The 13180-nt window shown below is 44.8% G+C and overlaps 1 protein-coding gene across 2 annotated transcripts in view; it reads left to right on the top strand.

Moving 5' to 3' along the window:
• The first annotated feature begins 830 nt into the window (after positions 1–830).
• The window catches only part of prkd3 (protein kinase D3), a 43933-nt gene continuing 31583 nt past the window's right edge, over positions 831–13180 (top strand). For both annotated transcript variants that reach the window (XM_062397787.1, XM_062397786.1), the window contains exons 1-2: positions 831–1201; positions 2235–2855. In XM_062397787.1, the coding sequence (XP_062253771.1) occupies positions 2589–2855 (267 nt within the window). In that variant the 5' untranslated portion in view covers positions 831–1201; positions 2235–2588. The remainder of the gene's footprint in view (positions 1202–2234; positions 2856–13180) is intronic.

Genomic DNA, 13180 nt, shown 5'->3' with positions numbered 1-13180 from the left:
TGCATCTCTGTTTTTTTTCCCCCTCCTCTCCATCTTTCTTTTAGGTAGAGTGTGTCGAGTTACAAAACCTCCCATACCGAGCATGTCAATGGACCTGTTTCTAAAATGTGTTGTTTAATCTGCTGTGTGTGAGGTCATCAACAACATGAGCTGCAGGTAGATAACACACAAGCATCCTTGAGAAAATATTCCTGTGTTTCCCTTCATTTATTTGAATATGTATAACATGACTCTTACACTTTCTTTTTAGAACAGGCCACTATCCTGGTCAGAATAAATGACAACTGACCCAATTTACTAATTAAAAAAAACAGTCTTGCCCCAAACCTTCGGGATCTTGGTTGTCTCTGCCTCACTTTCTGACGTTGAACTCACTCCTGGACATTTCGAATGTGTTATGGATTGACATGCAAAGGAGTATTTGTTCTGTGATTTGGTAGTTTGTTAGTTTTTCTGTTTTGTTATCTGTGTCTTGTTAAAAAAATTGAATTTCATGAATAAGATATATATAAAAAAAGAGTCCAGCTGGTTGCGGGGTGATAGATGCCACGGTAGAATGAAATCTAAAATCAAAAACCTTCTTTATTTATTGTTCATTTGTGAGTCAGTGCATTTCTTGTCGTCCAAGGCGCCTGGACTCCACTGTGGAAAGCTGTGTGTTTCAAACTGAACCGGGTCGTGTGTGGGATCGTTTTTTTTTTCTCCTTGGCTTGACCAAGTTGAAATAACGGAAAAAGAAAAGCACATGCGCATTTGGTCCGAGCTCCAGCGGAGGCGCCATTGCCTCACAGGCGCTGTAGTTCAAGTTTTCCTCCCCACACATGGAAAGTCAGTTATGCGTGGATAATAAAAAGACTTCAAGCCCCAGCGTCGGCCGCGGCTCTTTCTCCTCGTCGAGCAGAGGGGGGAGTAGTCACAGCTGGAAGAAGGATAATAAGATGCGCATGAATTTACACTCTGGAATAAAAAGATAAGAAAGACAAATAAATGGACGGCTCGGCTCTCCTCCGCGCGCCCGTGCGTCCAACTGAAGTCGGTGCTCGTTGCGTGTAGGCGACGCCGCTGCGCCTTTTCGTGCGTAATACTACCAGAAGAAGAAGAAAGTGCAGGGTAGTAAAAGTTCAGGCTCAGTTGATGGAGTTAAAAAGTTTCTTCAGTCCGCTCACAATGGAGAGAAACGCGCCCTTCGCTCACTGTGAAGGTAAAGTATCATTTCTGGATCTTTCCCACTCGACGTTCGCCGCTTTGCTTCTTCGAACGGGTTAACTTCTACTTAGTGTCCCGGTGAATGTGCACGTTGGGCGCTTGTATAACTTGTTTTGCTGGCGTTCTCCACTCGGCTTGTGTTCTGCCAGCGGAGCCCGATAGAAAGTGGGAGGGGTGCAGATGTTGCGGAGCCGCGGTTCCAGATGTTGGTGGAGTTTGACCTCGTGTAAACACAGGAAAAGATGCGCTTTGTCAACTTTTGCGCATCGGTGGGGCTTTACTTGTCATGTTTTACTCACGAGCATGTGTCGTGTAGCAGTTCTACTTGTGACATGTTTATTAAAGTCACTAAGAGCTCGATAATACACTTAAGTTTAAACTGTGGCTGCTCTAGCATGGCTCATTCACTTAAAAAGGCAATATGGGTTAACTGACAGCTAGCCTTCACACAATAATAACAATGCAAGGACACAACCCAACACAACACAGCACAGCACAACAAAACACAGCACAGTACCACACTGAACAGCACATCACGGAACAGCACAACCCAAGACAACCTAACACAGCACATCACAGAACAGCACAAAACAGCACAAGACAAGACAACATAAGACAACACACCAGCACAACACAGAACAACACAATGCAGAACAACACAGCACAACATAGAACCACACAACCTAACACGGCACAAAACAAAACAAAGAAACAAAACACAGGAAAGCAAAACCTACTTAAACCTATAAGTGCTTTAAGAGAGTGGAGAGTGGTTATAATTGTGTTTTCAGTATCTTGATAATTATACTGGAAACTTTTCATGAACCCATGGCAGAGTGCCACGGACCCCTGGGGCCCCGTGTCCCCTGTTTGAGAACCACTTTTCACCCTTTAAGTGAAGAGCTGTTTCATTCATACATCTGAGCTCCACCAGTCAACACTTTCTCCACTGTATTCAGAAAGATGAATTGTTTATTTCTTTGTGAAACTAGCTCTCTGTGTTTGTCCCTGTTTGTTTGCGGTGGCAGGTTTCCTGTGGTCGGAGTGGATTACTGACTTCAGTAAGGAGAGGGAACACCACTGCAGGGTATGAAGCTTGTGGCGGTGATTCTACTGCACACGCCCGCGGATGGTCCCGAGACATTTCCTCCATCACCCTCCCACTTCATTGATGAGTGTGTGGTGTGTGAGCCCAGGTGGGCGGACAGTATACTACCCTCTTCGTTTCTAAAAGAAACAATGTCACTTCGATAAAAAAACAAACATCCAGTGCTCAGTCACCGACGACTGATGAGGACCAAAGATTCCCCCCGACCAAGAGTTCATTCCGACTCTGAATCCTCCACTATTCAGCAGTTCACGTCGCCATTGGAAGAAACCCAATGTCTGCCTCCTCTCCCCCGTCCTTACCTCGAGCCTACCTCCACTCTCTCCAGCCGCTCCACCCGCCCTCGTCGCCTGGACCGCTCTACACGCGGCTGTCCAACGGCAGCCACAGCGCTCCAAGCCCCACCAACTCCCGCAGCTCCTTCCACGGGGTGTCCTTCCTTCTGCAGATCGGACTGACCAGAGAGACGGTCAACCTGGAGGCCAGTGACCTGTCGCTGTCCGCCGTGAGGGACCTGGTGTGCTCCATAGTGGACCAGAAGGTAAGGACGCCTTTATTACGAGTCGCACTGTACACAACAAATTTTCTCTTCTTCAAATCCATGGAGACCCAAAACAGTTACTTTTGTTTTCGAACAATGAAATATTTTGGGGCTTCTGGTGTAGACAACAGTTATCAAGGTCAGGATTTCTGCTCGCTCAATACTGTTTACAGTCCAACTAGTTTCCTTATCACATATATAACCGACGAACCAGCGAAGGCTACAGCATGACCGAAAAGGCCTGGTGAGGAAGCAAATGCAAGTGTTTCAAAACATCTCAGTTTCTTGCTGCCCAGACTAAAATTCCACCCTGGACTTTTCAAAGTAAAATCGGACCAGCAGCGTTTCCAAACTTCTCCTTTTTAGGGGCTCTAGTAGGAGTAGTGTGAGCACCGGGCGTATCCATAGCAAACATTGATGTGTTTTCTAACAAAAAAGTATCGTATTGCCTAAAAATCCCATAGCCGATACATTTCAGTCAATGTATTAACAACATGTTGATCAAAGTACAAACAAAAACCAGAAGAATTACGGCCCCGAAAATATTGTCCCTCCCCGAAAGATTCAGCATTTTCGCTTGCAGAATCAGTTTGTAGAGTTGCACCTTAGGGTAACAGAGGCAGAACATGACGATGCACTCGTTTAATTTTTGTTTTTGAGTCCTCTAACCTATTCATCGGTTAAGGTTTGTTCCCAGAGCAGACGTCCCGGGCCTCGTGCCCCAAACATGACTCAAATACCCGCAAGAGACACAACAGCACCGATGCTAGTTAGGACACGATGTAGTAGCCGCAGTTATTTATATTGCGGTGTAATGTTGCTGGACTTAACAAAATGCAAGTTCTCGCATACAAGCTCACATGCACAGAAGTACTCTGTGGTTTTTGCTCGGCCCCCTGTGCGATTTTGGAAGTGCTTCATTTTCCATAACAATGATGATGTGTTGTACAACCTCGGTATAAGAAGTGGCTTTAACCACACGTATAGGCCGAGTCATTACAGATCATTTGCCATCTTGTATTTGGCCGTGTGAGAATATTTTAAGTCTATATCAATGGCGCCAGCTTTAATTGGCAGGTTCTTGCTGGTTGGTGCTGAGTGTGTGTGTCGGTTTAAAAGTGAAAATAGGGCTAAAACATTTACATTTTCTGATTTAAAGGCGCACCATATAAGATTAAGATGCATTTATTAGTCCCAAACACATGCATGCAAAGGCACACTCATGCAGGTAGGGAAATTTAATCTCTGCTGTTGACCCATCTGGTGCAGGACACACAGAGCAGTGAGCGACCATGTACGGCGCTCGGGGAGCAGATGTTGAGGGAGTAAGGTGCCTTGCTCAGGGGCACTAGACAGGGTAGGGAGACCCTTGGATTTTTGGACAGATCAATCCAGGTTCGTCTTTTGTTGTCTCTCTGTGGAGTCGAACCAGAGACCTTCTCTGCCCATAGTCCAAGTTTCTGCCACTAGACCACCGCCTCATAAGCACTGTGTGATGTCTGATGGGTGGGTGGCTATAGCTAGGTAGCTAGGTAGGCGAGTAGATAGGTAGATAAAAGGATGGTTGGATGATAGATAGATATATTTATAGATAGATAGATAGATAGATAGATAGATAGATAGATGGATGGATGGCTGGATGGATGGATGGATGGATGGCTGGATGGATGGATGGATGGATGGATGGATGGATGGATGGATGGATGGATGGATGGATAGATAGATAGATGGATATTTCTCTACTTATGCCGGTGCTGTAAACCTCGGACTCAGTTATTTTGAGCCCATGGATCGGCCCTGCCCTTCATAGCTGTGTGGGATTAATGGTGTGTAAAGCCTGTTGGAATAATGAAATGGCTCCTGTGTGCAGCCACACGTCGCTGTTTTAAACGCTTGTGCATAATGATGATTGCTCCACTTGTGTCTGTAATTATCATTGACTGGATAAAAAAAGAGGGTGATTAAACAAAGCACTTTTCATCAGCCCCCCAGGATCTGAACATTTAGGTCGGTCAGAGCTGCATTTGCTGCTCGAGGGGGCTGATAGCAGAAATAAGGAAAAGAGAGAAAAAATGAATGAATCATAAACTTGTGCGGAGCAGCAAGTGCAGGATATTGAAGGAGCAGTCTGTGTTCAGCCTGTGTCCTTTGGTTCCATGTTGTCCAAGTTGGCATTCCAGAGGAGCGCGGTAATGTTGTTGTTCTTTACGAGGTCTGCTGATTCTCACTAGCTAGTTATGAACAGTTCTGGTCCGCAGAGCAGAAAATCTCATCACTGCATATTTACATGGATCCTGTAACCCTGGCACAGTCTCAAGAATCTGTAACAGGAAAAGAGTTGAATCCTCAACCCTTTTAGAGCTACTGCACAGATAAATGTGTTTTATGAGCTGTGAACTAAATTATATGATTGTTGTTTATAGAAGAAATCAACATTTATGGGTTGAACATGGCTCATCCCACCACATGTGTTTAGAACTTGCTAAAACCATGCTTATGTAGAGGTAACCATTTGGGATGACTCTTCATCATGAAATCAGTATATATTTGAAAAAGTGAACACGTCTCTAATCAAAGGTGGGCTCTCCCTCCTGCCAACAGTGGCCGGCTTGGGAGTGGGAATCTGCAAACCTCGACAATGATGTCTGTGTGGATGGGGTATGGGGGATAAGGGTGGTAGGTAGGTGGGCCATAGCCCCGCCTTCAAGCACTGCGTTATATAGGCATTTTTTTAATTTCCATTAAGAAGCACTTTAGCCAAAACTTACTGCGGGAGTTACACTTTAAAGAAAAGCATGGAGGGTTGTTGGTAATCTGCCACAAAATGATCAGGATCACATATCGCGACTCTATGAATGTGTATCACTTCATATTGTATGCAATCGTGTAAAGAGGCCTCAGAGTCCAATAAATTATGGCAGGAAGCTGTCTGATTTATGGCCCACAGTCATGGGATCTTTGAAAGGGCTATATCTACAGTAAACATCTGCACATATAGTGTATTATATACTGTACATCAGTAACACAGGACAAATCGAGCCAGTTCATCCACATTATTGTGCATTTCTTTTATTAAACGCTGCCAAACGCAGTGTTCTGCCTCAGCTATTTCATGAAATCAAGCCATATGGCTTTGATATCAATGGAAAATATGAGTGTGAGGCCTTCCGCGCTCTCCAATCCGGCCCTGTCTCTCTGTCTTGTTCTGAAATGTGTGTGACAACGGTGAGCCTTTCACTAAGTCCACCCGTTGCCGGACAGCTTTTCCAGCTGAGGATCCCTGACCCCGGCTCAGCCCTGTTGACAGTCGTCCCAGGATGTCTCCAGTCAGCAGAACCTCAGGTGTCTGTCAGCAGCAGAGGCGAGAACGGAAAAGGGCTTTTTAGACCACATGTGGTAATATCTGCTTGGAGATGGAGTCTGGCTGGAAGTGTATTCCCCTCTTCATGCTGCTGCCGTTTCCTCCGCTGAGAGCTGGCCTGCTCCGCTGAGTGACTCACCGCTCAGCCATGCAACAAACATGGATGCTCGTCCCCAACTGCCCATTCAGTGTCGGGTCTTTTCCGCTGTGTCAGCTGTTGTGAAAAGTCACAGTGGGATTTATTTGTATGCAAATCACATTAGTTATCATGCAGATACCTCGCTGGCCCTCAGACTTGTATTACAGCGGCAGAGCAAGTTCATCTTCCTGCTGATGATCAGGGTCTGGGTCACCGTGCCAGCAGAGCAAGAGCAGTGAACCAGATTTACTTTCCCCATTATTTATTTTCATGGGATCCCAAGCTTCTTTTGGACCGACATGGAAAGGTAGCTTGTCCACTGTGGACTGTCTCGGCTTTGGTTTTTTCCCCAATACACAGCCAATCAACCTCCACTGCTTCACCCCTCACTGACCAATCGGATTAGTGAAGCTGCTTAACTAAACACAAGAGTCCCTCTATAGCTTCCATCTGTGTAGGTCTGAATGTATAGTGGGCCGTCAGATTCCAGCTGTTGATAATACCAACACTGGATGAATGTACTGCACAGGATCAGACTGCATTGTCCACTAAGTAGCCTGTATTCCCCACGCCGACTGTGTTTACATTCCTTCCTTTACTTTGTGATACACAGGGACGCCGGGCTTCACACATACTCACGGGACTGGAGTTACATCAAGGCCACTTTTCCTTGTGTTGTTACTGATTAAGAAACCGTTGCCTCACAGTTGCTGTGTGTAAGTTCATCAATTCATACAGAACAGCCGTGGCAAACTGAAGGTCTGCAGTAATAAACAGGTGGAGTCTTTTCTTCGGCGTCTTTCTCTATAAACGCCAACAGCATCGGAAACTTGGAGAAAGCACATGCTGCCCATGCTGGTTGATCACAGCTCTTTTTCACTGCCTTTGACCCAATATGTAGTTCCATTTTTACAAGAGCGTATATATATATATATATATATATATATATTAAGATGGACGATGTGTCTCGACTATCGGCAATCACCAATTCGGCATTCGTCCATTCGTGATTGATGATTATGATGTTTCAACCCATTTTTTAGATAGCGTCAAAGAATTAACTAGATTGGCACTTAGAGATCACATATCTACGCCAAGGCCCCACAGGCCACTTATGAAACCACATTTAAATTCACCAGATTTTGATAGACCTGTACCAAAATGCACACACTGATAAATATCAGTCCCCTAAACATTGCTGTTTTTTTCAAATTACATTTTTGAGAAAGGACCTGTTTTTTAACCTGTTTATTTGACCATTCACTTTGACCATGTCCCATCCACGGACATGGAGGAGGCAGGATTTGTGACCTTTACTGCTGCCAGCCCACCAGGTGTCGATTGAAAGGATCAAGGAACATTGTTTTTGGCTTTACTTTTAGGGAGCAGGCGTGTCGTCCATCTTTATATACATTTTTCAATGGGTGTAACCACAGGGCCCACGCACATAGCTGCTTTAGGTATGTGTTTAACCCTTATGTACAGAAGCATGATTCAAGTTTAAGACGTATACATTTCATTTCAGAGAATACAACAACCCTGCCTGTGTCTGCAATCCCATTCTTCCACTTTCTTCTCAAAGCTTGTGACCATAGCTTAAGGACAGAAAGTATGTTGTCTACTTTTTTTGCTTGCACTGCTGCTGCTGTTGGTATGTTTGTGTTCTTCAATTTTGAAACCCTGTTCTTTCGCTGGTTTAGCTATAAGATGTGTGAGATCTTTTGCTGCACAACATCAACAACATCTGACAAAACAACTCACGTCCAATTTTCAATGATCCTATGTATCAAAGGCGCTTTTTACTTGCAGAGAAATAACTCAGCAGACCGGGAACACAAGGCCTTTTTCTGCAGCTGCACTCTGGATTCAGTTGTGCAGCTGTAAAACTTCCAGATGTTTGCGTGTGCTCTCTTTATTTATATTGTGTCGTGGCTTAAAGGTTGACATTTCATATCTTTCCTGAACCCTTTGCTTTTCAATCAGTCTCATTGTTTGACAGGGAGTCTTGCAGCCCGTTGTAATAGCTATGTATTGTATAGATTTCTGTACAGCTCATTCCTCTTCCTGCTAAGCCCTCAACCGCAGAATAGATTTGCTTTCTCTCTGTTCCCCCTTACTGATCTGAGGTTTGTTTTGATAGCAGTGGTTGGGACCGCACTCACCAACATTTGTGGTAAAGGTCCACCTTAGTCCAGGACAGCCGGATCCTGATAGGCTTAGTCTCTTAGAGCAGCTACTATAGTTACAGCTCTTGAAATCTATTGAATACTAAAGAATATTTTGATATCACCACTTGGCACAAGGTTGCAGAATTTTGGCTTGGCTCCTTGAGGACTGTGAGAAAGGATGAAAGGGGCCAGCCAGTGGCGGAGAGACCCTCCCAGTCGGGTACCATCTAGCCCAGATCTTACCCATGATGGCACGCTGGCGGCTCCTTAGTGGCTCCGAGAAGGACAGCCCCGGTCGGGGTTTCGACTTCTCTGTCTGTTTTTTTGGGGGCTTGATGAATGGGCGGGAGATAAACATCCAAAGCTTCCACTTGTTGAACCCTTCCTGTTTGGTGTCGCCCAAGTCCTCGCGTGTAGCCAGTGAGGGAGCAGTGGCAGGACAAAAGCTCACGTTTAAAAACATTAACAAAATATTTCTTTAGACTCCAAAAGTAATTTGAATGATGTAAATGTTTTTTTGTTGTTGAGAAATGCCCATGCAACTCTGCTCGTCTCCTGTTACAGCTCCGTTTGTTTCAACATGTTTTGCAACACAGGTTGAGGTAATGTGATGATGTCATCCGATGCGCTTAATATGATGAGGCATAAGAGAGAAGCCTTAAGTCTTTGGTACAAAAATAATTAATCTTAACTAAATTACTCAATAATTAACTTACTAACTATTGTATTTATCCCCGCCAAGGACGTTGTGTTCTCACCCTGTCCGTTTGTTTGTTAGGTTAGACAAAAACTACAGGATGGATTACCATGAAACTAGTGGAATGATGTGGTTTGGGTCAGGGAAGATCCTATTAAATTTCATGTAGATCTGGATCGGGGTGCGGATCAAGGAACATTGTGTGATCGGACATTTTTCAGGAAATAATTCAATGATCTCGATGAAAACAAATCTGCTTTGGAAACTGATATCTACGTGTGTGTGCAATTTGATGCTTCGTGATTGCATTTTGAACAGTTGGGCCTTGGCGGAGGTATGAACTCTACTGAGTACCATTCTAGTTGTTTTTTCAGTTTCATTTAAACAGGATCATGCCAACAACAACCTCCCGTGGTTAGGGGCCGGCAACTTGAGGGTTAAACCTCAAATATTACTAGTTTCTTTTAGTACTTGCCCTTATAGGAAAATGAAAATGTTGTGAACAGCGGCAGCCTCAGCCACAGGTTCCTCTGGTCAGGATGAGGGCTTTACATCTGCCTCTGTACATCCTAAGACAAAGGAAGTTTTGAGTCCGAAACATAGAGTAAAATGCCGGAGTGCTATGAGGTATTTGGATTGTTCTGAAGCTCTAAGTAATATCACTTGCATGATGCAAGGTAACACTTGGCAGAGCGACTGAGATCGGCTCAACATTCCTCTTCAAGATTATTTAGACTGAGTTACAGGAAAGACGGCTGAGTTATTGTGATTTGAACCAGAAAACTTTACTTTAGTGATTATGGAAACAATAACTGACTGTAATCTCTCAGTGTGCGAGCTTGTTGATCCAAAGTTTCCAAAATGTGTCTATAGGCAACGAGAGCAAGCAAGAATGAAACAGTCACAAGGCGAGGAAACTGAGAAGAGAACATAGCAAGAAAGAAGGGTGCAGATGGAAAATGGAGGGACTGCACTTCACATTGACCAGAGCGGACTGAAACACACGGGAAATAAATCACAGCCATCTCCCTCCCCCTCTCCCTCCCTCCCTTCAACAGTATACGTCCACATCTGCATGTTCCTATGGAGCGGGCAGCCATATTTCACCCCAGAGGACGTCCCAACAGCACAGGGCTTGATGTGTGATATACATGGAGCCAGACGTTTCCTGGAAAGCACATTCAGCTCCCTCTCAAGAAAAAACAGGTCACCCCCGAATCAAAATATTCACTGTTGGTGTTGGTTCTGAATACACACTGTTACAGCCTTAGTCCCTTTTTCAAGCTTAGATGGTTTACAGTGTTCATTTGTAGGCATACTGGTGTTATCCAAAGTTTGCTTTTCTGATATCACAATTGGGAGAATAAGTCCTCCGTGTTCAACTCAAAAGACCTACTTGCAGGAATCTATCAATTTCCAGCAGCCTTGGAGTAATTCATGAAAAACAGAGAAATAGAGAGAGACAGAAGAAAAGGAAAAAAAAAAAAAAATGTCTCTGAAGTTAAGTGAGCGAAGTAATTTCGACCATCTGCAGTGCACATTTCTGCCGCCTCGCTCTCCTTTAAATGTAAAGTGGCAAGGCAGAACGCAGGGCCCCGGCCACAAGAGTCAGCGAATGACAGAGTGGAGAAGAGTGGTCGCCGTCGGGGAGATGAAGAAGAGGGGGGCAGGGGAGGCCGGCCCCGTTGGCAGGCCTCATGCAGGGGCACGAGGTGTGGGGGGGTTGTGGCGGCTGTAGTCCTGATGTTCCGATGCCAAAACCATCAGTAGGCGGGCCGCTCCTGCCGTCGCCGAGTGCCGCTTTGCTTTCGGATTTCCTGCGCTTGTAGGTTGCACCAGAAATGCCCTTCAGCACACTTGACTTTAGCCAGGCCGGGTGATAATCTCGCGTCACTCCAATCTCTGCTAATGCCACGTGAACGGGCTTTGATTGTGATTATATTGAAGTGGCAGGCAGCCGTAATTTCTGGCGACTTTGTCCTTGTGAAGCCAACCACATGTGGGGATTTCCGAGTACTTCCTGAGAGACCACCGTCAGTTTCCATTCACAAGTTTCTAGCCATGTGCTGAACACGGATCGCTGAAAGAGGATATTTTTTTTACTCTTATTAATTTACTCATTAACGGCTCGAGTTTCCCCTCGTTGCACCTTGACTGCTCCTGTTGACGAAGTCAGCTCACTTCGAGGACTTCAACCATGACCATAGCTGAATGAAGGAGGTTTAAACTTGGCTTAATGACAAGAACATCTCCATACGAACCCTTTGTTGAGCCCCTTAAGCAAACTACTACCACGAACCACTAATACCCACTAACATCTGGCTTTTGTCTGTAATGGGAATAAATACAATGGGCATCCATGCCCCGGTCAAATGGATCTGCAGTAGACACAGGTTTTTATCGTAATGGAAATGTGTCACCTCTGTGAATGTTCTGATTTGGTAAAACAGCAAGGTGAAGTTAAAAAATCTTCCTTTTAATAGAAGTAAAAGTGGTTCAAGTGAAATAGATCTTGAATTATATTAATATGACATGAGTCTCAGTTTGCTTTGCACATTAGAAATGGCCTTTAGAGGGAAACTTTATGTTTTGAGTACATTTTATAGCTTGTACTTATATACTTTTTACTTCAAGGTTGAATCAGGGCTTATATTTTACTTGAGTCGTTTTTAACACAAGTATCTGTACTTCTACTTTAGTACAGAATGTGTGTAGTTTTTACACCTCTGCAAACAGATTCGCAAGACAATCATTGAGTCTGGTCCAATGAAATGGTTGGTCGTGTTTATACCGGTCCTGCGAGGGCCATTTAAAAAAAACTTTTCAGACGACTTTATTCATTGATCAGGACATGCCGAGGATTTCCACAAATAATATAAAAAGAGTATCAGCAACTCACCAACCCGGCCTTTAATCACTAACGTTGCTTCTCTGAACTGGACAACCCTTCATTCCATGCGCCCGGTACAAACAGATGTTATAATCATGACCTCAGCAGATCTGTCAACAGCTACAGGTGCTTCCAGGGTCCGACGATGGAGAGCGTGTCGTGTGTGTTGCAGCTACACAGTCGTATATGTGTGGAATTATCGATCCCGGCAGAATGAGCCGGTTGCAGAATGTCTTCCTCTGTGCTGTTTTCTTAGCACTGTTTGCCTTTCCTGTTTTTTTCAACGCAGCGGGTGATCTGTCAAACTGATAGGAAGGTGGCATGGGGGGGGGGGGGGGGGGTGCAATTCCATGTTGATACCACAAGTTGTTGATAGAGTAAGAAGCCTTGGGCTAAAGGGCAACGGCATATAAGAAGCAGCTTAAAACGAAAAACACCACCGGCCATATTGGAAGGAAGAGTAGTCGTGTAATAATCCTGCCTTTGTTTGATTTGTTTTTTGAACCCAGGCGAAACAGTCAGCCACTCAGCATGACCCCTTTTGTCGCTGTGTGTCTTCCTCCAGCCGAGCTTGCCGCCGTTACGGTTAGTTCCCCCCTCGGAGCCGCTCCCTGTTTCCATATTCTCTCTGTGCTCCCGCTCTCCAATCTGCTGTGGTCGGTGGAGCAGCGCTGCCTGTGCAGTCAGTGTGTGTGTGCCTGCGTTCAAATGGCTTTTCCCTACGCTCCACTCGCAATTACTCTTGTCTGTGTGTTTAAAGACTCTGACAAACTGCCTCTGCCTTGAAGACGACGGTGACAGCCTGGGTGTTGGAATTTGGCCGGAGTCTAGGTTTAGTTTAAACAATTTTTTTTATTATGCAGGTGCTATTGTATTTCAATGAAAGAACCTCTGTATAAGTAAGTTCTTGTTATTAATCATGAGGACGTAGAAAGCCTCAAGCGGCTGTAGTCCCTGATCAACTTATTTCATGCAACACAGAGCCATTATGAATATTTCAGTGGAACAACAGTGGCGTGTTCCCACGTCTGTGTGATTACATCCCACCCTCAGACCTCCTGCTTCACCAG

This window comes from Platichthys flesus, chromosome 10, assembly GCF_949316205.1.
Source record: "Platichthys flesus chromosome 10, fPlaFle2.1, whole genome shotgun sequence".
In the NCBI taxonomy this organism is placed as follows: domain Eukaryota; kingdom Metazoa; phylum Chordata; class Actinopteri; order Pleuronectiformes; family Pleuronectidae; genus Platichthys; species Platichthys flesus.
The sequence above is the reverse complement of the archived record's forward strand: the minus strand, read 5'-3'. Positions and strand labels throughout refer to the sequence as shown.